This window comes from Callorhinchus milii, unplaced genomic scaffold (genome assembly GCF_018977255.1).
Source record: "Callorhinchus milii isolate IMCB2004 unplaced genomic scaffold, IMCB_Cmil_1.0 Scaffold27, whole genome shotgun sequence".
Lineage (NCBI taxonomy): Eukaryota > Metazoa > Chordata > Chondrichthyes > Chimaeriformes > Callorhinchidae > Callorhinchus > Callorhinchus milii.
The window spans coordinates 3,279,873-3,305,545 of record NW_024704768.1 but is presented as its reverse complement, the minus strand read 5'-3'; the positions used below and the strand labels follow the sequence as shown (position 1 = coordinate 3,305,545).

Below are 25,673 nucleotides of genomic sequence, written 5' to 3'. Positions count from 1 at the left end.
CCTATGTTTACACTCCACAGAAGACACTGTTGTGCGCAATTGGTCTCTGCGTTTCAGCCACAAAAAATACAGTCAATTTGCTTTACAGTATATTCTGCGAAGCGCTTTGAGACGTCGCGAAGACATGATAAGGTACTATATCAAATGTAAGGATTATTATTCTAGGTGAGTATCCTAGATCCGAACCCTGGCCCCGTGTCTGGCTTTTTCAACCACAGCAACAACGACAACAGGTTACTTTTGTATGGCGCCTTTCAAATCAGGAGGGCGTCCCAAGGCACTGGGAAGTTCTCCATAATCTCTCAATTTTATTTTCGCTTGACGACACCGACAACAACTTGCATTTATATAGCGCCCCTCACACAGGGGAGTGTCCCAGAACACATTATTACCACCTCAACAACTGACTGCAGCAGAGAATTCCGCACTCTGTTTGCTCACCTCCGTCCTGGATCTCCCAGTTCTGATTCTACAACGACAACAACTTGCATTTATATTGAATCCTTCAGTGCAGGGCAGTGTTTCGGAGTGGCTTAAGACTGTGCCCTCTGGTTCCAGACCGGGGTGGGGGGGTTGGGATGGGGGGCTTGGGGTGGGTGGTGGGGGGGGGGGTTGCGGTAGGGTGGGGGGTTGGGGGGGCTGCGGGGGTTGGCGTGGGGGGTGGGGGGTTGGGGGGTTTGGGTGGGGTGAGGGGGTTGGCGTGGGGGGTGGGGGGTTGGGGGGGTTGGGGGGTTTGGGTGGGGGGGGGTTGGGGGGTTTGGAGGCAAACAGTGAACGAGATGCCAATCAATTGGCGTCTTATAGCCAATCACATCCCTTATTACATCCCCACGCCCCGCCCCCTCACACTCCCGCCCCGCCCTCCACCCCCCGCCCCGCCCACCAGCGTGACGCCCGCCTACCTTCCGCGGGTTCCTATTGGCTGACGCGCGCGGGGGCTCGGGCCAATCGGCGCCGAGCAGGATGGACCGGGTGGGCGGGGATACAGTTACAATGCCCAGTGGATACATTGTTTCCCGGTCTCGGCCAATGGGAAGCGGCCGCTGGGGGCAGAGCGACACCGCGAGGGCTGCGGCTGCGGCGCGGAGACACCGGAGAGCAGAGCCCCGGTCCCAGCCATGAAGGGTGGACATGGACGTCGACGTTGGAGTTAGAGAGCAGCTCTTCCACAACCGCGTCCGGGAGTGTCTCGTGAGTGCCGTGGGAGGAGGTGGGGAGAAGGAGGGGAGGGGGGGGGGAGAAGGAGGGGGGGAGAAGAGGGGGGTAGGGGAGAAGAGGGGGGGAGAAGAGGGGGTAGGGGAGAAGAGGTGGGGAGAAGAGGGGGGTAGGGGAGAAGAGGTGGGGAGAAGAGGGGGTAGGGGAGAAGAGGTTTTTTTTGGGGGGGGGGTTTGCAACCCAAGTCCAAGCGCTCTTTCTTCCTTTCTTTTTTTCTTTTTTGCTGTTGTTGTTGTTGTTCGCGCACCGTTTCGAGCTCAGGTGGGGGAACCCCCCCCCCCTCTTCCCCCCCCCCCCCCACCCATCCCACCACTCGGGGGGCTCTGGATGGGGGGGGGGGTGGTGTGGGGAGGGGTGGGGGGGGGGGGTAAGAGTGCTTGCTCAAGAGCCTGGCGATCAAGCAGAGAGAGAGAGAGAGAGAAAGAGAGAGGTAGAGAGATAGAGAGAGAGAGAGGAATGGATAGAGAAATAGATAGAGATAGAGAGAGAGAGAGAGAGAAAAGTAAAAATTTTGCAAATGTATAGGACGTTGATTCGTCTCTTGAATGAGAGGGACAGAGAGGAAAAAGAGGTTAATGTGTAACTTTGTCCAAACGCCTTCTGCAGATCTGATTCGTGTCCTGAGGGCAATTCACAGGAGAGAGAGAGAGAGAGAGAGAGAAAAAAACCTTCAACTCTTGTGCCCAACATTTCGCAATCCGATGGCCATTAGCTGTCAATGTCCTGGAGTTGGGGTTTTAATTCTTGGTTATTTCTTTTAACGTCTGATTTCTTTGGTCTGCATCTACTTACCCTCCTCGTCAGTCCTTTCCAAAGTGGGTGGGGGGGGGGGGCTTTTTTTTTTACCTCTTAGTGGTCCAGCTTTGATCAGGGTCACGTTTCAATTGATTGACCGCTGTCCATTTCCATTCATTTCTGGCTGTAACTCGCATTTCCTGAACGTGTGCCTCTCCTCTGATCAGTACTCAGTCGACGAGATAAGTGTAAAGCAATACGGAGACATGTTGACTTGCGGTGTTGGTATGTGCGGCAAATTAAGGTTTAAATGAGTTCCCTCTGAAGCTGGTTGTCTGGCAGTGAGCAACTTCTTTCCTGGTCAGTGAGAAACCTGTGAACGTGCACATCCCAACGTGTTGCGCAAAAGGTTTCCGGTAATCGGTTCGTACGGGATGGATGTTGGCCGAGCCTTTTCTCGGCTTGAAAACAGCCGAAATCTGACAATTTCGTCCACGAAATGTACAGTCGATTCACCTTCCAGTGTATTCTGCGAAGCGCTTTGAGACGTCTCGAGGACCCGATAAGGCGCGATGATCACATGCAAGGATTATTATCAATAGCTGTGTCTGCTCTGACATTGCTTTGAAGTGTTAAATGAAGAACATTCAAACAGTTAAGGATCCCATGGCACTGTTTGAAAGAGATGGGCGTTTCTCCCGGGCAGCAAACCCCCCACCCCCCCCTTCCCCGATTAAAAATTGGCTGTTCACTTTGTGGCTGCTTTGCGGGATGTGGCTGTGTGCAAATTGGCTGCCAAGTTCACCTATAAAAATAAAGTGCTTTGAGATGTCCTGACGATGTGCTAAGGAGCAGTTTCCTGTTGCTGCAGTTGACTGCAGTGCGTTCAGAAAGTTGTCCATTGTGGATTGGCAACGGATGGGAATATTTCTTGCCTGTTCCTTAAGAAGTTCTAGTTGACCTGCAAGCCTGTAGAAGGTTCTCACGGCTCCACTCTCGGTACTGATTAATAGTAACCCTCCCTAGTAACCCTTGTATTTGATATCGCACCTTATCGCTTCATCAAGACGTTTCGAAGGGCTTCCCAGAACACGCTGTAAGGTGAATTGGCTGTGGGTTTTGTGGGTGGGAAGCGGCAGCGGTTAGCTTCTTCAACTAACAACCGGGTTTCTACTTACTGCTAAGTGAACAGAGGCGTGTGTGTGGAGTAAGGAAACCCGCCTAAGCTTTCGCCCTGTGTGAGGATCGAACCCAAGTCCTCTCGCTTGCGAGCGTATGCCCTGACTCCACTACTAAAGTCCCTGCGCCTCGCCCCCTCCCTCGCCTCCTTCAAAGCCCATCTCAAGATCTTCCTCTTCGACTGTGCCTTCGGTCACCCTCCTTCTCCTGCCCTCCACCCCTCCTGATCCCAACCCCCAGCTTGGGTACAAAACCCTTGACCGTCCAATGTCTTGGAAAGTCCTCCCGACATGAAAGGCGCTGTGTAAATGTCATTTGTTGTTGTTTCTTGCTGTTGGTGATGACAAACTGCTGAGTGAGTAATCAGCACGACTTCTCTTTATATGATGGTACTACCTTGTAGCTATCGTGACTATACAGTACAGTGAATCAATGCTTGGGAGAGCCTATAGGTGTAAAGTTCAGCTGACGTCTCAAGCCATGGATCCAAAGTCTGAAGTTTTACTGAGATTAGATTGTGATAAGATTTCAACCGCCCCAGTCACTGCCTTGGTATTGATTATCCTTTTAAAAATGTACGTGGTCCATAGCTTCGTGTGATGTCCTGGCCAACAATCCTCCAGATAAACTGCCCTTGCGCTTCACGGTTTGAGGGGGCACGGCTGTGCAAAATGGGCGCTGCGTTTGCCAACAGATACACAAGTCTTGACAGAAGTTACGCGCTGAACACAACCAGACGTCCCAACTTTGTTCCAGGCAGTCTTATCAAGCCCAAGGCCAAATACACAGTCACTCTGCACTTTACAGTGTTATCCTGTGAAGCGCTTGGAGACTTCTCGAAGACATGATAAGGCGGTTATAAAAATGCAAGGATTGCTGTTGTTACATGAACGCCGGGGTTATTATCGCGGTTGTAAGGAAAACATTTTCCCAGGAGTCGGCAGGAACGATGCCTCCAGGATTTTGGGCGTGGTATGTTGCTGCGGTGTGCGGGCTTGCATTTAAGCTAAATTAGGCGCAATATCCCGGGGGGGAAACCACTTGATACCTGCACCGAGGGGACCATTGCACGCACGCGAGCGAGCGAGCAGGCTGCGCTTTGAGCTTGAGGTCGTCCCCTCTGCGTTGCCTCGCGGCTTTGCCAAGACAGCAGCTTGCATTTACGTGGCGCCCTTCGCCCGGGGTAGGGTCCCGCAGAGCTTCACGGTGGCGGAGTCTGACAAGCGGGTTGGGGGGGGGGGGGAGGGGAAGTGGGGAGAGAAGAACCTCTATTATATCTGTGTGTGTGTGGTGTGTGTGTGTGTGTAACGGATGGTGGAACGAATACTTTATTTTGCTGATCACTCAACAACGATAACAACAACAACAAAAAGCACGTCAGGTCTAGCAGCGACACCGAGCTGGGGCTCAAGGTTGACTGTGTTCGTTCTCTCCGGATTCTCCCGTTGCAGTCTGGATCTGTGGAGAAGCTACAGGCGTTGGCAGAGTGACTGATGTTCTCCGCAGTGTGTGTGTGTGTGTGTGTGCGGGAAGAGTGCTGAGAAGGAGCATTTGCTGGGTCAAAGGGAGACTATCTTGAGAGTGTTTTGAACGTGAAGTGCAGGGAGGAGAGGGAGGTTTGCGGGGGGGAGGGGGGAGCAGGGAAGGGAGGTTTGCGGGGGGGGGGGGGTTAGAGGGAGGGGAGGGAGGTTTGGTGGCCTTGACGCAGTGAGATGCTCTCTTCTTGTGCCTTGTAACAGACTTGCATTTGAAGGACAGCAACTGCGACAACTTGCATTCGCGCAGCGCCCCCTCACGCGGGGGGGGGGGGTGGGGGGAGAGAGCCCCAGAGCGCTCGACAGTGGCGGAGCACGACCCCGAACCGGTGGAGGGGTGGGGGGACCTTAGGCACGGTTGAACAGGGGGAAGGAAGGGGGCAAGGCGGAGGGATAGAGGAGGAGCGTGCCAGAGTTTCGGGGCGTAGTGGCTGAAAGCCGCGGCCACTAACGGTGGAACGGAGGGCACTGGGGGACGTCAATTCAATTTACAGTATATTCGTGAGACGTCTCGAAGTCGTGATAAGGCGCTGTGTCAAATGCCGTTATTATTATTATTATTATTATTAACCCAAAGCGAACCTGGCAACTGCGTGGTAAGCACCGTATTGTTGAGCCCTCCGAGACGCAGTCCAGTGCGAGGGGCGCTAAATGAATGCAAGTTGTTGTTGTTGTTGTTGACGATGCGCGGAGGAGGATTATTAGATCGTCGGATCAGCTGTTTTTTTTGTGTCCGCTGCTTCGTGATATCCTGCGCTCTGACCTAAGTGAGATTGCAGGTTTCCCATTGTATGTTGGCTCTCTGCAACTAATTGCGTCTTCCCTTATCTCAGGCCGCAACAGAATGTGCCTTTTATCTTATAGATGAGTAATTGTGCAACATTTTTCTCCTCTTCCTTCTCTCTCTCTCGCTCGCTCGCTTCCGCCCCCAACCCCGTTTCTGCCGCCCGCCTACCCAACCCCCCCCCCCCTCCCACCCCCATTACTCAGAGAGCGTATGGCATTATCAGAAGTGCCGTCCTTCGGATGAGATGTTAAACCGTCTGCGATGTTAAACCGGCCATTCGAAAAGAGGAAATTGATTTTTTTCCTCCTGGTGTCCTGGCCAACGATCTCCACAAATCAGCTGTCGTTTTTGTCCACGAACATTGGGTCAACTCGACTCAAATAATAGTAGCAGTACTAATAATAATGATGATACGTGCATTTGGTATAGCGCCATCGCACATCGGGAGGACATCTCGAAGAGCTTCACAGCGTTTACTGTGAAGTGGAATGACTGTGTATTTGTCGGCTTCGTAGAAATTTGAGACGTTACAACATTAGATGATTATTATGATCCAGGACCAAATTCTAGGTGTGGACCTGCCCTCAACTACATGAGCCAGAGCTCAGCAGAGAGGGCAGACACGTACGGTGCTGGTCAGCATTAGATCGCTTTCTATCTCTCTCTCTCTCGATATCGCATGACTTGTTTTTTTGACTGGCCCTGATATGCCCTTTGGCCAGCGAGAGGAGAGAGGAGAGGAGGTTGGCTCAAACAATGAAACATCTTTGTCCTGTTTTCAACTGCGCAGGAAATGTGGATCGTACGGATATTTAATCTGTGTTTTGTTGGAAGCTGAGCTGAGGCCAGAATGCGAGCGAGCAGTGTGACCGTCTTCCCCCCCCCCCCCCCAAACGTCTCCTCTCCCCACCACGCGGCAGAACAGAGCGAAGGAAACAGATGACATTCCCACCTCCTTCCTCTCTGCCCCTTGTGATCTGGGAGGAAGGGCTCTTTGATGTGGGTTTCTCTGCAGGTTGCAGGAGACTCTTGTTGACCATCTGGCCTTTCGCGGAAAATACTAACCCCTACACAACTTGTGTTTCCCTCTACTCTCTCCCTCCCTCCCTATCTCTCTCTCGTGCTCCTTTGCGTTGGAAGCACAAGTCCACGAGGCTGAATCTGAGATGAGCGCGCAGGCGGCAGGAGCGAGGGTAGAAAAAAGGTGGCTGTCGTTCAACATGGATTCTTTCGCGCTAATAACCAGCGTCAACGCTGAACAGGATTACTAAGCCTTGCATTCGAGATCGCGCCCTGCAAGTCGAGAGGACGTCTCAAAGCGCTTCACTGTAAAATAAGAGTGTTTTGTAGGTGAATGGGGCGGCCGATTTGCACACAGCAACGCCCCTGCAAACAAAGCAAATGTTCAATTTTATTCAGGGTGGGGTGTGGGGGAATAGGACCACGGGATCTTTATACCCCCCCCACCCGCCCGCGCCCCCCACACAGCCACAGCTCGGTTTAACATCCCATCCAAAGGACGTCCCAATTAAGATCTTGTAAGGGATAATATTAATAATAATAATAATAATCCTTGCATTTGATACAGCGCCTTATCACATCTTCGAGCCGTCTCATAGCGCTTCACAGAATACACGGTAAAGTGAATTGACTGTATGTTTTGTGGGTGAAACGCGAGAGTCAGGAAACTTGCCCAACGTTTCACCCTGACCTGACCCACCTGGGGATCGAACCCGGGTCCCCTCGCTTGCGAGGCGAGGGCTCCGAGCACCGAGCTACAGGGACTCCACAGGAATGGGTTCCCCAGGCAATCCTGGATCGCGCGCTGGCCCTGGAGAGACAGAGTCGATGGCTGCGTGACTGCGGGGAAACATCTGGAGCACATGTGGCTGCATCGGGCGATATCTGATGTGCCTCCAGCCTCGGACTTGAATCCACTGCTATCGTGGTGGGGAGGGAATGGACGGGGAGAGGGAGGAGGAGGTTTTGAGCAGGTTCAATATTAACGCAGAATTGTAATGCACTTGCTTCTGTCTGAGTGGGTGTGGTGTGTGTGTGTGAGGGGTGGGGGGTGAGTGCGTGTTGCTGCATCGGTTCCATTCCCGCTGAGTTTTTCACGCTACAAACTAGTTGAGCAACATACAGAGGCTTTGTTTAACTATTTACTTCAGTGTTGCTATGATGATGGGGCTCTTCATCGCTCAGAGATGATGATAATAATAATAATAATCCTTGTGCTTTGAAGCAGCGCCTCATCGCGTCTTCGAGACGTCTCAAAGCGCTTCACAGGATACGCTGTAAAGTGAATCGACTGTATATTTTGCGGGCGAAACGCGGCAGCCGATTGCGCACAGCAGCGTCCCCACAAACAGTCGTGGATTGAGTGACCAATTTATTATGATCATTATTGTTTTGGAAGGGATTATCAACCCCGGAAAGGCGATCCTCCGATCGACTAACAACCAGGTTCCTACTTACCGCTGGATAAACAGAGGCGTGTGTTCTGTGTGTTGTGTGTGTGGTATATGGTGTCTGTGTGTGTGTGTGTATGTGGAGTAAGGAAACTTGCCACTGAGCTACAGGGCTCCACATGTGGGGATACAAACCAGAGTAACAAGGCCCATGTTCGGCATTTTTACCTACTCTGTCGCTCCAGCCCAGTGCCGGGGGTAGCGTTGTGTTACCAGAGGTGCTGTCCTTCAAATGAGCCATTAACAGGAGGTCCCTCCGACCCCTGTTCCGTGGCTGTTCAAGATTGCCCAACGCTGTTGGAAAAGAGAAGGGAGTTTCTCCTGGCGTCCTGACCGGCAACACTGTGCGTTAATTAGCCCTGGGTCATCAATTAATGAATCCGCAAAGTTATTTAATTATCATTCGTTCATTTAATTACCTCCCATCTCTCCACAGATCTGCGCGCTGCTCTTCTCTGCACTCTACATCTTCTCTTACCTGATCCTCACCAAGTTCAAGAAGAACGCTGACTTCACCACAGGTGAGCGAGCACCTCGCGATTGGGGGCGGGGGGGGGTGTGGGGGGTTGAGGGGAAACAGCGTTGGTTATTCGGTTTGAAATCCTGTAAGTAGGAACCCGGTTATTGGTCGATTGGCGGATCGCTTTTCCCGGGGGTATTGATCCCTTCAAGACTGAATAAAAAAATAATAATAATAATAATTTGGACACTCAATCCGTGACTGTTTGTGGGCTGGTCTATGCCGTGAAGCCCTTCGAGACGTCTCGAAGTCGCCATATCAAATGCAAGGACCGTTACTTATACAATGACATTCGCATCGAAAGAACGTCCCAAGGCGCTGGACAGTTAAGGATTATAATAATCCTTGCGTTCGATATAGACTTCTCGCAGCGCTTCACAGAATAGACTGTAAAGTGAATCGACCGTATGTATTTGTGGGCGAAATCTCTTCAGTGTGTCCCTGACGTGTATGTGCACTGCTCAGCTGGCATCTGTTCTCCGTTGATGCACTTCAGGTCTCTTGCGTGTTTACCATATGTTGTGTCAGCCCGGGCGCAGTCGGTAGCTCTCTCGCCTCTGAGTCAGAAGCTTGTAAGTTCGAACCCCCCCCCCCGACCCCCTATGAGAGGACTTGGAACTGGTGTAGTCTAAGATGGCACTTCAGTGCAGCGCTCGAAATCTTCTGACCCAGAGGTGATCGTAATAAAAGTAGACCCTTGCATTTCACACAGCGTCTTATCAGGTCTTCCAGAGTAACGTGGAGTGACTGTGTATTTTGTGGGCAGGCAATTGTCGCAAGGCAGTGTCCCACGAACAGTCGTGGGGTGAAGTGACCAAATTATTTGCGGTGGGAGCATTGAAGATAATTAATAATAATAATAATTTGAGTGTTTGTTTAGTTGAATGCGAGTGAATGGGCAAGGACTTGCAGTCCACAACAACAACAACAACAACAGCAACAACCTCGTCCCCCTCTTACGTCAGAAGTCCTTGACGTCTCCTCAACTGCCTACGTACCTCGATGGGTGCGGAGGGAAGTTACTTGCGCCGAGGTGACCTTTCTCGGCCTCTCTCCCACCTCCAGCCAACTTACCTTTGTCTCCGCACCGCTCTAATGTCGCAAGAGATCGACAGCCTGACATGCCAACCCGCCCGACTCTGTTCAGCCAGATTCCTGTAGGCGTTGGAACTTGTTGCTATGTTAACAGAGAGAGAGAGAGAGGGGGGGAGAGGGGGAGAAGGAGAAGGTGTCTCTCTATTTTTGTGCGCTGTTGCTGTTCGCGGTTTATTCCAGTTCGCTTTCTCGCGCGTCCTCCTTTTTGGCAGCCATCTGCTAGCGCGCACCCTCTCGCCTCCCGTGGAGTTGCCTTGGGCGCTGTCTTTCAGCCGCAATAAAACCGATCCCACAATAAGATGATTTTCTCCTGGCTGTTTGTGTGAACGTTGCAGGGCGCAAACTGCCTACAGCTTTCCCCTACGCAATACAGTCACTACGCTCGACGCTGGGTCAACGGGAAGCGCGGTGCTGCTCAGGTCATTGTACACGCGGGTGAAAAATCACGTCCGCCCAACAGCGGCCGGTGTTTTTGCAGTTTTTTTTTCTCTCTTTATTCAAACAAAATAATGATTAAAAAAACATTTCGGGAAGTTGTTTGAAGTTATTTCCTGTTGGGAATGTGGGTCTTTTCCCGGGAAATGACCCCAACTGTTGGTCTCCTCTGTTAGGAAAAGAGAGCGGGGGGTGGGGGGGGGGTGGGAAACGTACGTACTTCCTGACAGCTGCTTTCTGCTCCTGTCACGGAAATGGCCCAACACAGCGAACGGCGTGTCCGACAATACATCTCTCGCTCCCCCACCCCTCACCCCCATCGCTGCACCGGAGTATCAGCCTGGACGGTGAGCTCTGCAGAGTAATTTTATTTTTTCTTTGGTCGCTCAATCCACGACCGTTTGTGAGGACGCTGCTGCGCGCATTTGGCTGCCGCGTTTCGCCCGCAAACTATACAAACTCTGGAACCCTCTCCGTCTATCCCTCCGCCTTGCCCCCTTCCCTCCCCCATCTTACAGTGGCCGTAAGCTTGACAGGTTGCTGTTACGCCGTCAATTCACCTTACGGTGTATCGCGTGGAGCCCTTCGAGACGTCTCGAAGACTCGACCAGGCGCCGGCTCGAGCACGTCTTAATACTGTCACCGTTAAAAAAGTTTTCTGGCTGTAGTCTTAACGCTCCTCCCGTTGACCCTCGGGTTATTTTGGTCGGGTTTTCGCATCCCACTCGCTGGCTGGGACTCGGGATTGAGTCGAGGCTGTTTACAGCGAAGGTGAAGGAAGTGGAGGCAGCTTCGGCTATTAATATCCAGCGTCCAGCTGGACCGTGGCCAGTTTTCTTCTGTACGAGCTGCCGGCACAGTGGTTGAGCTGTCAGGGTCCCTCTGAACTGTCTAGTAATGAGCTGACAATGCGTGTCTGTGTGCGTTTGTGTTTGGGGGGTGTTTTGGGGTGCAGGGGGGGGTTGTGGAGGGAGACCAGGAACAGAAGTAGCACAGTTTCGACTGGGGTGATATCTCAAGGTTAGAACACACTGTCCTCTCTTATTGCTGATCGGATCGGGTAGAATCTGGGGCAAAGGTTCCCATTTCGACACTCGAGCAATCTGTTCCCAGCGCTGGGTAACCCTGACATAATGAGAGCCAACTGGACTGATCAGCGCCGGTACTGGACAGCGTCTGGGCACTATCGGTAGACTTTGTGCGGAGCAGAGAGCGGGAGGAGGTGGAATAAGCAGGAATTGTCCGTCCAGAGTTTCGGGAACGCTGTTGACAGCTGCCTGGGCTATTCTCATTTGTTGTTTATCTGTTTCAGCGATTGCAAACTTCTCCTTTTGCATCGAGAGTTGCCAATAACGCACATGTAGCTCAACGCTGCGTCAATCGTGGATTGAGTGACCAAATTGTTATTTGTTTTGGGGGGGAATTAATAAACCCCCTGAAAGCGATCGCTTAACTGACGAACAACAAGTTCCAACTTACTGCTGGGCAAACAGAGCCATGTGTGTGTTGTGTGTGTGTGTATATATATATTATATATACATAAAAAAAAGTCTGGAAGTTTAACGCAATTCATTTTGTGACTGGGTTTCAGTTCCCGTCACCGTTTTCTGCTTCCTATGTGGAGGAAAAGCAGAGCTGTGGGCTTACCTGGCTCGGTGGTGGGACGGGGGGGGGGGGGGGTGTTGGGGGGCTGCGATCTCACCTCTGAGTTGGGAGGTTGTGAGTTTGGGTTGGGGTGGGGGGGGTGCTGTTGTGCCGCTTGACCAGTCATACGGACATCAAACATCTCTTGCTGCGTCCTGGCCAACATCATCCACATTAATGTAACTTGGCCACGTGTTTGGTGGTAGAGGGGGGGAGAGAGAGAGAGAGTGGGGGGGGGGAGAGAGAGAGAGAGAGAGAGAGAGAGAGCGTGCTGTGTGGAATTTAGCCTTCGCATTTGCCTGCTAAGCAAATAGCCTTTGTAGACTTGAATCGCGGCCAAGGTCTGTGAGCTGTTTGGAGGAGACTGGCCACTGTAATAAGGTTGTGTGTCTTTGTGCGGTGACTGTCGAGGTCTGCTCAAACCCTTCTCCACGAACGAGCGCAGCGCGCACAGCGAGTGCGTCCCCTTAACCTGGGTCAGGGTCTAACCTCCGAGACGCTTCCCAGAGTGGGGTGGCTGAGCTGTGTCGCTGTTGGATGTCCCTAATAGGGGTTTCTCTGTTTCTCTCCGTTTCCCTTCAGACAACAATGAGGACGCAACGGTCAACCGAATCGCGTAAGTCCCGGCTCCTTATTGATCCGCTCTGATTGACCGGGGGCCGTGGGAGAGGAGAGAGAGATGGGGTTTTTAAAGTAAGGTGGGGGGTGTGGGGGGTGGGGGAAGGAAAGGGAACTTGGTTCTGTGGGGACGCCGAGGTTTGCGGTGCTGGCAGGGGTGGGCGGTGAGGGCTGCGGAGGGAGGATGGATTGACCTGATTCCTTGAGGATGTTTGGGAGCAGATAAGGTCCTGGTCTCCTTTTTGCTGTGTTGAGTGCGTGTGTGGGTCGGACACTAACACTGGCGCCCCCTTGTGGTAGGTTGTGGATGTGCACCTTCACCCTGGCTGCCTCGGTCAGCGCCGTGTTCCTGCTGCCCTTCTCCATCATCAGCAACGAGATCCTCCTCTCCTTCCCCGAGAATTACTACATGCAGTGGCTGAACGGCTCGCTCGTCCACGGTGAGCAAAGGCGCAGCCGGATAACGAGCCGGAATCCGAACCGTAATACTCCTTGCGTTTGCGTGGGGTCCCTGTGGCTCAGCGAGAGGACCCGGGTTCGATTCCCGGTCGGGTCAGGGCAAAATGTTGGGCAAGTTTCCTTACCACCCCCACCCCACCCACACGCACACGCACGCACGCGCGCACACACGCGCGCGCGCCTCTGTTTACCCAGCAGTAAGTAGGAACCCCGGCTGTCAGTCGATTGGCGAATGGATTATTATAACATTAATAATAATAAATTATTATTATTTAAATGGAAATTGATCGTAACCGGGTTCAGGAAATAGGAGCTTCCCAGAGCCTCAGAGTCTCACTTTGTCGTTGATTTTATTCCAGTTTTTTTCCGCTGGCCGGAAGCTGTGTGTCTCACTCTCTTGTCTTCCCCCCGGACCTCCCTCCCTCTCCCTCTCTCTATCTCTCTCTCTCTCTCTCCATCCCCCCCACCCCAGGCTTGTGGAATCTCGTGTTCCTCTTCTCGAACCTCTCGCTGGTTTTCCTGATGCCTTTCGCCTACTTCTTCACTGAATCCGAGGGATTTGCCGGATCGAAAAAGGTGAGCGGGCACCAAAGGTTCGGAGCTCCTCATCGTGCGATACCTCGAGACTGACCAACGCAGTCTCGGAGTCCCGTGCGCGCTTTACGCCATCAAAGCAATCGCATAAACTGCTGCGACGTACGTACGAGCGAGACGTATGGTTCGGAGACGAGGGTGTGTGGGATAAGGAAACTTGCCCGTGCTTTCGCCCTGACCTGCCGGGAATCGGACCCAGGTCTCTCGCGCTCTAACCACGCAGGTGGAGGGGGGGGGGGGGCGCTCGTGTTGAGTTTGAACGGCTGCTTGTGTGGGCTGGTTGGTGTAACGCTCTCTCTCTCTCTCTTTTACCACCCCCCCCCCCCCCCCCCCCCCACCCCAAACCCCGCAGGGCGTTATGGCTCGTGTTTACGAAACCTTTGTGGTTCTCTTCCTCCTGAGCCTCCTGGTGCTGGGCATCGTTTGGGTGGCATCAGCCATCGTTGACAACGACTCAGCCTGCAGGGAGTCTCTGTACGGTGAGCGGAGGGGACAGGAGGGAGAGGGGGAGAGTCAGTGGAGGGGGTAGGTGGGTAGCGGGAGCTGAGGGGGGAACAGCCCAAGGAGCTGGGATGGTCAGGGATTTGGACCTGAGCTGGGGCGAGGGAGGGAGGGAGGGGAAAGGAATGAAATGAAGTTGAGAATGGTTCACGGGCCGAATAAAAATCATCCCCTGGGCCAGATACGTTGGTATAAATAACCAGCCCTCTTAGTTGGTTAAAGATTCCCCCAGGGGGATTGGGGTGGGGGGGGCGATCCCTTGCGCTCGGCCCTCCGGCTATCCCGGGGCTCTGGTGCCGGCCTCATTCCTGATCCCGACCCGTCTTCTCCTCCCGGCAGATCTCTGGGAATATTCCGTGCCCTACCTCTACTCCTGCATCTCCTTATTCGGGGTTCTCTTGCTGCTGGGTGAGTAAAGTAAAGTGTTCGAGACGCTGTGTACGTACAAGTTGTTGTTGTTGTTGTTCTCCGCGATGTTGACTCTGAACTCCGCAATCCTTCGGGTGGGTGGTGGGGCGGGGGAGGGAGAATGCACGTTCCATTCCTGACACACACACACACACACACGTTTCGCCCACAAAACGTACAGTCACTACACTTTGCAGTTTATCCCGTGAAGCGCTTTGAGACGTCTCGAAGACGTGATAAGGCGCTACGTCAATTGCAAGGCTTATTATTATTATTATAATTATTATACACCGACTCCCTGTTGTTGAGTTGGATCTTGGGGTTGGAAACTCTTCTTGGTTTCCACGTTGACGGTCGGACTGACCCGTGTCTCCTCTTCTCCGCAGTGTGCACTCCTTTGGGCCTCTCCCGAATGTTCACGGTCACTGGGCAGCTGCTGGTCAAGCCCAGGGTAAGCAATTCCGCTCCCAAACCCCGCTCCGTCCAGGGAAAAATAATAATAATCCTTCCGGGCTCCGCTGCCGTGGCCATTGGCTGCCGCGTTTCGCCCGCGGAACGTACAGTCGGATTCACTTTACAGCGCGAACCGTGAAGCGCTTTGAGACGTCTCGAAGACACGACCAGGCGCTGTGTCAAATGCAAGGGTTGTTGTTGTTATTATTACCGTACACAGTCACTGTGACCAATCGCTCTGTGTTCTTTCAGCTGTTGGAAGACTTGGACGAGCAGCTTCACTGTACGCAGTTTGAGGAGGCCGCCATGCTGCACAAACTCAACGGTGAGTGCGATGCGGACCGTACTACAACAACAACGTGACCTTTACCCGGCGCCTCTCGCGTCGAGAGGACGTCCCAAGGCGCTGGACAGTCAGGGGTCTGCGCCCGAGCTGGTGGTCGGGATCAGGAGGGCGAGGGGGGGGAAGCCTGGACTGTTCCAGCACCTTGGGACGTCCTCCTGGCGCGGAAGGTGCGATAGAAATGTAATTCCTTGTCGTCGTACCGTGACGTGTTCGAGATCCGGTACTCCGGGGGAAACTGTTCGCCTGCGACAAGTCGTTGCCGTCTATTCCTCTTGTGTCAATAGACGCAAGTTGTCGTGCAAAGAGATTTTATACTTTGGGCTTTCGTGAGTGACCGGGGATTAATCAGTACACCCATTCTTTTTTTTTTTCTCTCCCACCCCACCCTCCTCAGGTCAAACCCCCTCGTGCTGGGTGTTCCTCAACATGGAGTCTCTGAAGACACAGTTCCTGGCTATCCATGCCAGGAGGTTGAAGCTGGGTAAGGATCGGGGGCGTCTGTGGGTACCCCAGTCAAGTGAACCCGTTCCTCACGCTGTCTGTTGCACCGTCAGTAGCTAAACTTTCACCCCACGATTCGCTCCTCCATTTCCCACCCCCCGCAAAAAAAAACCAACTCTTCCCCCTTTGCCTTTTTGCTTTCTCCCTCCCTTCTCTATCTCTCTTTCTTTCTCCTTCCTCTCTCCCACTCCCTGTCTCTCTCCCTCCTTCTCCCTCCATCTCCCTCTCTCTCTCTCTCTCCTCCTTCAAACTCGGTGCATTCGTCAAAAACTCCGTGTGTCCCTTATCGTCCGTGCAAAGCGTTTAACCTCGGAGTCCTGCAGTTCAGTGGTTAGAGCTCTCGAAATCTTCCCGCTGTGCACAGTCACCACACTCTACAGTGAAGCGCTTTGAGATATCCTCTCGACCTGAAAGGCACGGAATCAAATGTACGGATCATTCATGAATAATTTTGCTTATTTGCGCAGAGATGAGACGACGGGCATCGCCTTGGCAGCGGAACCTGGGATACCCTCTGGCTATGCTGCTGCTCCTGGCTCTGACAGTGAGTAACTATTATCGGGGAGAGGCACAAAAAAGGTTAGATATATTACCTGGTGGGGGGTGGGGAGGGGGGAATGGGTAGTGAGCAACAAGTCTGAAATACCAGAGCAAAGGTGGGGGTGGGGGGGTGGGTAGGAGAAGATCTGGGACTTGGGGAGATGTGAAGGGATATACACCATACAAAACTACAGTTATACGGCGTCTTTCAGGTGGGGAGGACCCAAGGTGGGGTGGGGGTTGGATCAGGGGGGATGGCGGGGAGGCTGGTGGGGGGGGGGGGGTAAGAGGGTGGCCGAAGGTCGAAAAGGAAGGGTCTCGAGATGTGTCTTGAAGGAGGCCGGGGAGGGCGCGAGGCGAAGGGAACGTGCAACCCCCGGCTGAGTGCGTGTGTGATCTTTTCAGGGTATCTCGGTGCTGATGGTGGGATTCCATGTCCTGGAGCTACTCGTTGACGAAACAGCCATGCCTAAAGCACTACAGGTAAAAGGGGGGCAAGTGGGGGGGGATGTGTGTCCTTGGGGCGGGGGTGGGGGCGGGGGTGGGAAGAGAATGGGGCAAAGGAATTTCTGCCGAATGAGGGCCTGAAATCTCTCGTCCTCGTAAGAACCGTTCTGACGGGTTTGGCCGCAAAACACACCGTCGCTCTCTCCACTTGACAGTCGCTACACTCGACAGCGTACCCTGGAGAAGCGCTTTGAGACGTCTCGAAGAAGTGATCAGGCGCTGTGTCAAATGCAAGGATTATTATTATTATTAACGGGGACGCTGTGCTGTAATGCGCAGTGGTGGCCTGCGGAGGGCGCTGGTGGACTGACTATGGACCCATTGGTACCCATTGGTACCCACAGTCTGATGCTTGTTCTCTCTCTCTCTCTCTCTCTCTCTCTCTTGGCTCAGTGACCCGAATAAAATCGCTCGTTCGTTTGCTCCCCGGTGTTCTGTCAGTTAACGATGATAACTATTCTCTCTCTCTCTCTCTCTCTCTCTCTCTCTCCTGTCAGGCCCCTCGGTTGGGGAAGGACTCGCTGTCCATGTTTGGATCGTTTGGGGCCGCAGTTGAGGTGGTTCTCATCTTGTATCCTTTCTTAGCGGCAACGGTGACCGAGTCGCTCAGCAGTTTTCCCCCCGAGGGGTACGGGGCAAAGGGCGGGTTAATTGGACTTGAGCTGCGGAACAGCCTTGATCTCATGGAATGGCGGAGCAGGCTCGAGGGGCTGAATGGCCTCCTCCTTGGGCAGGATTCCTTACTCCATGTGCCTCTGTTTACCCCACAGTAAGTAGGAACCCGGTTGTTAGTTGATCGGCGGATCGCTTTTCCGGGCGGTAATAACCCCCCCTCACCGCCCCTTTTATTAAAAAATAATAATAATTTTAATTTGGTCACTCAATCCACGGCTGTTTGTGGGGCCGCCGCTGTGCACGATTGGCTGCCGGGTTTCACCCACAAAATATACGGTCGCTTCAGTTCCCAGTCTATGCCGCGAAGCGCTTTGAGACGTCTCGAAGACGCAGTTAGAACCCTACGTCACTGAACCCACCTTAACCGGCTCCCAGTTACCTGATGCTCTCGTCCGTCGTTGGGTTCTATAGCTCTCCATTGTTCGTCAAACTCGCCCCCAGGAGACAGGACACCCCCCTGACCAAAGTGAGTCTCTCTCTGTCTCTGTGTATCTCTCGCTCGGTGTGTGAGTGTCTCCCTCCCTCCCCGACACTTTCTTGACTCGAGGCGACGGGTTTCCGCGTGGGCCAGACACCCGTCCTACCCTGAAAGGAACCGCCCTGATGGGTTGGGTTAAAAGCAAAATTTATATTAACCTTGAAATAAAAGAACATGTTGAGTGGAGGTGTGGTGGTGGGATATCTCCGTTGAGTGTGGGGGATAGGGGTGGACAGGGGTAACTACAGGCACTCTTAAAGGCTTAGTGTTTGTCTCGGCTAACGGTGTGTTGTGTATATATACACACGTGTACACACACACACACACACGCGCTCGCATACTGTGTGATGTTCAGGTGACCTCACCTGCTCTCTCTGTCTGTCTCTCTCTCTCTAGATCATCGGCAACTGTGTCTCGCTGCTCGTGCTCAGCTCAGCTCTGCCTGTCCTCTCTCGGACCCTCGGTAAGTGTTTATTAATTGGTCCAGTCTGGTCAGTGAATGTACTCGCTGGACAAGGTGTTTTACTCTCTCTCTCTGTGCGTCTCTCTATCTCTCTTTCTGTGTGTCTCTCGCTCTCTCTCTCTCATCCGAGCTGTTGGTTGGGATCAGGGAGGGTGGAGGGCAGGGAGGATGGGGGTAAGTGGTTGGTCAAAGGCGCCGCTGTCAAAGAGAGGAGGGTCTTGAGACGTGCCTTGAAGGAGGGTTCGAGGCCAAGGGACTGTGGGATGGAGTTCGGAAGTGTGGGGTCAGAGAGGGCTGAAGGCCTGACCGCCGATGACGTGGAGGGGTTCGGAGCCTGCCGAGTGGAGTGGAGGGAGCGGGCAGGTTGGTGGGGGTGGTGGTTGGGGAGGAGAGCAAGGCCATGGAGGTTCTTTGAAGGTGAGGACCAGGATCTTGAACTGTATCCTCTCTCTGTGTGTGTGTGTGTGTGTGAGATGGATTGAGAAGGTGAGCTGTCACTTACACCCAGCGGCGACCAGGTGGCAGCAGATACCAGTGAGCCTGCGACACAAATGGACCACTTTGACCTCAGCACAAAAACTGCTGGAAATTGAGGATATTTCTCTTTTTTTTCGTCGAAAATACAACTGAAATACAACTTTGGGCTTAAAGACAACACCGCAGCTCCGAGACGCAGACAATCTCAACAGCGGGGCCCGGCTACGAATCCCTTTTTTTTTAAAAAAAAGCACACAACCCCAAACAAACAAAAATCCACAACTGTTTGTGGGGGTGGACGCTGCTGGGCCCAGTCGGCTGCCGCGTTTCGCCCGCAAAAAAAAGTATCTCGTGCAGCGCTTTGAGGCGTCTCCCTCTCTCCCTCTTAGTGATAAGGCGCTATATCAATGCAAGGGTTATTATTATTATTATTATGCAGTGACCATGTGTCACTATTATACAGTGACCAGCGCGGCTTAATTGATGTCAGTGTTATGTTTGTAGGTATCACTAACTTTGACTTACTCGGGGAATTTGGGCAGTTCAACTGGTTGGGCAACTTCTACATCGTCTTCCTGTACAACATGCTCTTCGCCGGCCTGACTGCGATGTGTCTGGTCAAGAAATTCACCCGGGCCGTGCAAGCCGAGCTCCTCCACGCCTTCGGTGAGTCACCCACCTCCAGGCCTGGTGGTGGGTCTGTCGCTTTGCTCGCTCTCTCTCTCGCCTCTCGAGTCCGAAGGCTGTGGGTTCGAATCCCACCTCGTTCAGGGACACTGCTGTGTGTCGTCCCCCCCCCCCCCCACCCCGAAGTTCTTATGAGAAGCTTTAAAAAGGGCGGGTGGGAGGATCCGGGCTTGATTCCCGGCAGGACGAAACCTTAGGCAAGTTTCCTCCAAGTACTCCACACGCCTCCGTTCACCCAGGAGTCAGTAGGCTGTTGGTCGATTGGCAGATCGCTTTACGGGGATAATAATCCCTCCCCCCCCCCCCCAAAAAAAAAATAATGACCCGGTCACTCGATCCACGGCTGTTTGTGGGGACGCTGCTGTGCGCAATTGTCTGCCGCGTTTGGACCACAAAGTACGCCGTTCCATTCGCTTCGCTTCGCAGTGAATCCTTCTGAAGCGCTTTGAGACGTCTCGAAGACGTGCTGAGACGCTGCATCGAATGCGTAGATAATAATTCTAAAAGCGCGACGCGTTTCAGTCTCTTAAACAGAGTCGATCTAAACCCAGCTGGAATTACTCTTTTTCCTTCCCCCCCCCCCCCACTTTAGAGTTTACCTCTGTGGTGGTATAAGGGTTAATGAGCCACTCCCTCCCCCCCCTCTCTCTCTCTCTCTCTCTCTCCAGTCCGTGGCTTGATTAGCATTTGTGTCCGAGTAAAATCTCAGTCCGGTCTCTGTGGGTAGACGGACGTCGCCGAACAAGGTCTCGGTCTCCTGGGGCTCGTTTCTAATCTCCTATTGTTGCTGAATTGTATATAATGGGTGTAGGACGACTGGTATCACAACCCAAGGCACTGGGACGGGTCCAGATAAGGAGCCGAGCGGAGACTGTGCCCGAGAGGCTGATTAGACCTCTGTAGCCGCCCGCGTTCTTGCTGGACGTCCCTCTGACACGTCAACAGCCTGAGATCAAGGCCAGCGCTAGTTCTAAAGGCGTTTCGCCCGCGAAACACGCAGTCACTACACTTTGAGGCGCTTTGAGACGTCTCGAAGACGGGATGAGGCTCTGGGTCAAATGCCAGGATTATTATCCTTATAAATCTCGCGTTTGATAGAGCGCCCAAGTACGATTGCAGGTGGAATTTCTTGTTTTTTTCTCTCTCTCTCTCTAGAATTCTAATAATAAATAATCCCCGGGTCCGACACGGCGCCTTCTCGCGCCGCTGGGGGACGTCTCGAAAGTCGCTTCGCAGAGACTGTGCGTTTCTGTGCGCGAAACGCGGCAACCGAACGCGCGCGGAGTTAGTCCCTGGCCCTTAAAGTGACGGAGCCTTGGAATCGGGGTGGTGGTGGTGGGGGGGTGGGCATCTGGCGTGAGCGAGCGAAGACTTCTCACCTGACGGTTCTTCCCCCCACCCACTCTCCCTCCTGCCCCCCAACCCCACCCCCCCCACTTCAAGGCGCGCTTGAACTGGTGCACGTTGTAATTCAGGGAGATTAGCTTTTCAACGGGGGCCAAAAAGACTCGAAAGCTCCCGACTTATCTCTGAACGCCAGGGAACAAAGGGTGAACGGACGACTTATCGCCCGCCTCAGATCGCTGAGACCGATTGACGGCTGAGATAGGGAGAGGGAGAGAGAGAAAAGTTTTTTTTTCCCCTTTTCTCTCCCTCCCTCTCTCTCTCTCTCTCTCTCTCTCGCGCTTTCTGATAATCTTATCGACGGTCACTTTGAGCAATTGTGCGTCTGTCTGGCGTTTTATCAGATCAGCGCGAGCGGGAGAGGGTGGGGGGTGGGGGGGAGCCAGGAGCCGTGATGGACCGTGCTTTCGCTCGAAAGAACCTGCGCCCGGGCCAAGATTCCGCTAGTCTTACAAAATCCACGCTACGACGTGATATTTAGACGGCGCCTTTCGCGTCAGGAGGACGTCCCCAGGCGCTGGATAGTCAGGGATTTGGACCCAAGGTGGGGGGGGTGGGGGTGGAGTTTGGATCAGGGAGAAGGGTGAGGGTAGGGGTAGTGGGGAATTTGACCTCGCGAGTCTAAGGCTGATGCTCCCGACGCAACGCTGTGCGTTATTCTTTGGATAACTCGGTAAACCGAGACCTCGTCTGCGGCTGTTCAGGTGGACGTTAAAGATCTCTGTCGGAAAAGAGAAGGGAGTTTCTTTCTCACTCACTCTCTCTCTGTCTCTTCTCCCTTCGCCCCCCCCACCCCTCCCCAACATGCCTTGGCCAACAATCCCCCAGATAAAATGAACCGCACAGTTCAGGGTTGTTTCCCGGACGCTGCTGTGCGCAAATTTCGCCGACAAAATACAGCCAATTCGCTCTACGATGTATCCTGTGAAGCGCTTTGAGACGTCTCGAGCGCTTGATCAGGCGCTGTATCGAATGCAAGGATTACCAGTAATAATTAATAATATTAGTAATATTGCTGTAATAAAAATGTAATGCATTTTGTTTCTCTTTTCTTTCCCCCCCCCCACCACCACCACCGTGTCTATCTCTGCTCGGTCGACGCAGGCCTGGATAAACTGCCTTTGCCGGTTACCAGATACTGTGTCCCAGCCAACGGGAACAAGTCCCCCAACAAAAGGAACGTGTGATATTGGAAGATCTTCTGGGAGGAATGGAAGAGCGGAGTGCGTGTGAGTGCGTGAGGTGTGGAGAGAGAGAGAGAGCGAGAGGGGAGGTGGGCGCTGAAGGAACACTGGACGGATCAGCCTCAGGGGCGGACATTGATGCTGTGGCCCAAACGGTGACTGATGCTAACGACCCCCCTCCAGACTCTCACACCCACTCCCAAACTGTCCGGGAGCCCTTATGCTCCTCTCCCGTCCTGACCGAAGGGGGCGAGACAGCGACAGACACAGACGAGAAGACCCTCGCACCTGAGAGACGGGGCAAGAGACCCCCCCACCTCCCCGCTCCCAAACCCCCGCCCCTCATCTTTCGAGCCAAACCCAGGAATTTGCTCTCAACACTAGACTGATTATTATGGGATGGACCTGAGCCAAACGAAGCAGATTCCTCATCAAGACAGTTAAATGTTTACGTTACTTGGAAGTGCAATAAATATGGGATGTTTGTGTGTATGTGATGGGGAGGGGTGGGGGGGGCAGTGGGTGGAGGTTAATGTGATTTTACCACCCTTCTATTTATGCAGTCCCCCCCCCCCCCCAGCTCCCCCGCCCTTTTTATTTTTTTTTAAAATCCTCTTGACCAAAAACCTTATTTCGTCCTGAAGTTGTTCAGTTATTTTTTTTTTTCTGTGTGTGTGTGTGTGTGCGCGCGCGCGCGCGCGTGTGTGTTTTCTCTCCCCCCGTCCCGTCCCGAGTGTGTGTGTTTTTTTTGGGGGGCGGGGGAAAAAAGTGGCTCCAATAAAACCGATTTCTTAATAAAAAAAAATATTTTTTAAACCCCCCAAAAAAATGCCAAAGGGGCGATTCAAGAGATTTCTGTTGTCTGAGCGGATTTGATACTTGTGCTGTCGGAAGTTTTGACCGGTCATGAAGTGCCTTGTGCTGCCGTTATTTAGGTCTGAGCCATTTTGTGTGTGTGTGGGTGTCTGGGGGGGTGTGTGTGGGTGTGCCTGTGTTTCTGTGTGTGTGTGTGTGGGGTGTGCGTGTGTTTCTGTGTGTGTGTGTGTGGGGGGGGGGGGGGGGGGTGTGCGTGTGTTTCTGTGTGTGGGGTGTGCGTGTGTTTCTGTGTGTGTGTGTGTGTGTGTGTGTGGGGTGTGCGTGTGTTTCTGTGTGTGTGGGGTGTGCGTGTGTTTCTGTGTGGGTGTGTCTGTGTTTCTCTGTGTGTAGTGTGTGTGTGTCTGGGGGTGTGTGTGGGTGTCTCTGTGTCTCTCTGCCGGGTTGCTGATCTCAGACTGTTTGCCCGTAGAGGAACTCCTAATTTATCCTTACATTTGATATGACGCCTTATTACGTCTTCACAAAGTTTTTCTTTTTAAGGCCACCTTAGGGTGTGTGTGTTGGGTGGGGGGTGTGGGGCGGGGGGGATAAACCTAACCAGCTAAAACCGCATAGTCTGCCCATTGAGAGCACAGACTGGCAAGCTTGCCCGCTGTTTGCCCAGTGAGGACCACTGTTAGGGCAGAGTTATCAGGAGTGGGAGGAATCGCTGCTCCGGGCAAAGTACTGACAGGCGCTGGGAATCCGAAACAGAAGCACAAGTCGCTGGGAGAAGCCTCAGCGGGTCAGGCGGCATCGATGGAGAGAGGAAAGTGAGTTGACGTTTTCAGGTCGATGACCTTTCTTCATCCATTGACCTGAAACTATCTCCTCCGACTCACTTTTCTTCTCCTCGTACGCGCTGCCTGACCTGCTGAGTGTTCCGAGTTTTCCCGGCGACTTCTGTTTAAATTTATAGGACCGTTCGGGGGGCGCGGGGTGTGGGGACCAAAGCTACCCCCAAAGTGTCCAGGGGTTGGAGTGGGAGGAGGACCCAACAGAGAGAAGCTTTGGATGAGCTGCTTATTATGTCTGAGTGACCCAAAAGCCAAGGGTATAGCTGGTCAGACGCACTGTTTTTCCAATTCCATGACTGATTATTATAATACTACTAATAATGCTCATAATCCTGGCATTTGATACAGCGCCTTATCACGTCTTCGAGACGTCTCGAAGCGCTTCACGGGATACACCGTCCAGTTATCCTGTTGTAGGTTCTCGGGGCCGAAATCTTTTGAACTCACATTTTTTTTTTTTTTTGTTCGCTTGTGAATCGGATATTTTTTTTTTTTTTTTTTGCAATCGCTTCTTGTTTTTCTTATTCCACGCCCTTTGCAAAATCGTGACTAAATGGAATTGATGTGAAATCAGATCCTAATCGGTGGAAACCGAGGAGCGAGAGGGAGGGAGGGAGGGAGAGAGAGAGAGAGAGAGAGGGGAAGGTTTATTTTGGGCCCGGAATTCATGCCTCCTGTTTTGGCTCGTCGGGGGAATCTGAGGACAGATTGTTGCTCTAGACGTTGTGATGGTGTTTGATATTCCTTCTGTGATCTGCCCAAGGTGCTGAACTGCCACAGCAAAGCAGCAGTACATGGTGAGCGAAGCATCCTGTTGTTACTGCAGTGGGATGCGGTGGCATTGTGATTAAATGCCGTTGACGGTCTCGGCAATCGGATCCCAAGTCGTAATCAAACCTAAAGGAAACAACAAAAATATTGCTCGCTGCGGTCCACGGCTGTTTCGTGGCGGGACGCCGCTGTGCGCCATTGGCTGCCGCGTTTCGCCCACACGATATCCGGTCGATTTGCTTGACGGTATAAGCCGTGAAGCGCCTTGAGGCGTCTCGAAGACCGCGATCGGGCGCTGTGTCGAATGCAAGGATTATTTTATTCCGAGTGTGTGCAAGGTATCGTGTGTGTGTGTGTGTGTGTGTGTGTGTGCGCGTGCGTATCTGAGTGTGTGGTATGTGTGTGTGCGTGTGTGTATCCGAGTGGGTGGTGTGCGTATCTGAGTGGGTGGTGTGCGTGTGTGTGTATCTGTGAGTCTTGTGTGCGTGTGTATCTGAGTGTGTGCGCGTGTGTGTGTATCTGTGTGTGTGCGTCTGTAGTGTGCCTGAATGTGTGTCAGTCTACACGCGAGCCCGGGCCTGCGTGTGCGCGAGCGAGTGTGCGCGTTCGTGTCCCCACCACTCTTTAGCGTCCCGGCTTCTTGTACTTTGCGTGCGGAGGCCGTGAAATTCTACCCAGCCTTAGCCCCGAGACCGGTCTCTCTTTAACGCGTCTGGACAGCTCGCTGCGGCTCCGAAATCGCCGCGTTCGGTGCTTGAACGCGGGTGGCTCCGAAACGGGCCCGTTTCAAAGAGAAATGGGAAACCTGCGCGGGTAAACGACAAGCCTCGCGTTCGACACGGCGCCTTATCGCGTCTTTCGGACGTCTCGACGCGCCTCGCGGGACACGCTGCAAAGTGGACCGGCTGTGTGTCTCGCGGGCGAAACGCGGCGGCCAATTGCGCACGGCAGCCGCCCGCAATACACCCGCGGAGTGATTTATTTGGGGGATTGTCGGCACAATTTATCCGGGGGGCTCGGACCCGCGACCTTCTGACTCGGAGGAGAGGACGCCACCGCCTTGAGCGAGGCTCGCGAGTCCGAGCAGCTCCGCGGGGCCTGGTTTTTAAAGCGCTTTCCGCCGATTAAACGCCAGGAAAAAAAAAAAGGGGGTAAATTATTTTTTTTTTCCGCAAGAGCCCGAACCCCATCCACAATTGTTTAAAGAGACGGCAAAAAGTTTTCGGCGAGATCTATTAAAAAAAAATCTTTCTGGCTGTGTCTGTCTGTCTCTCTCTCTCTCTCTCTCCCTTTCTCTCCTCGTTTCCTGCGGAGCTGTCATCACGATGGGAAGAAACAC

The 25,673-nt window shown here is 53.2% G+C and overlaps 1 protein-coding gene across 3 annotated transcripts; it reads left to right on the top strand.

The window, feature by feature from the left end:
• The first annotated feature begins 1,050 nt into the window (after window positions 1-1,050).
• Window positions 1,051-22,590, top strand: lmbr1l (limb development membrane protein 1-like). 3 transcript variants are annotated; one of them, XM_042344326.1, is made up of 17 exons: window positions 1,051-1,191; window positions 8,359-8,443; window positions 12,199-12,232; window positions 12,535-12,674; window positions 13,166-13,269; window positions 13,640-13,766; window positions 14,128-14,196; window positions 14,583-14,647; window positions 14,902-14,974; window positions 15,390-15,476; window positions 15,964-16,040; window positions 16,442-16,519; window positions 17,041-17,114; window positions 17,594-17,684; window positions 18,093-18,159; window positions 19,141-19,302; window positions 21,832-22,590. In XM_042344326.1, exons 1-17 carry the CDS (start codon window positions 1,132-1,134, stop codon window positions 21,912-21,914), a joined length of 1,476 nt encoding a protein of 491 aa, XP_042200260.1. In that variant the 5' UTR covers window positions 1,051-1,131; the 3' UTR covers window positions 21,915-22,590. The 3 variants fall into 3 exon arrangements, with proteins under 3 accessions (XP_042200260.1, XP_042200262.1, XP_042200261.1); XM_042344328.1 differs by lacking the exons at window positions 1,051-1,191; window positions 8,359-8,443 and adding an exon at window positions 11,855-11,997; XM_042344327.1 differs by lacking the exons at window positions 1,051-1,191; window positions 8,359-8,443 and adding an exon at window positions 12,010-12,027.
• Window positions 22,591-25,673: the final 3,083 nt, after the last annotated feature.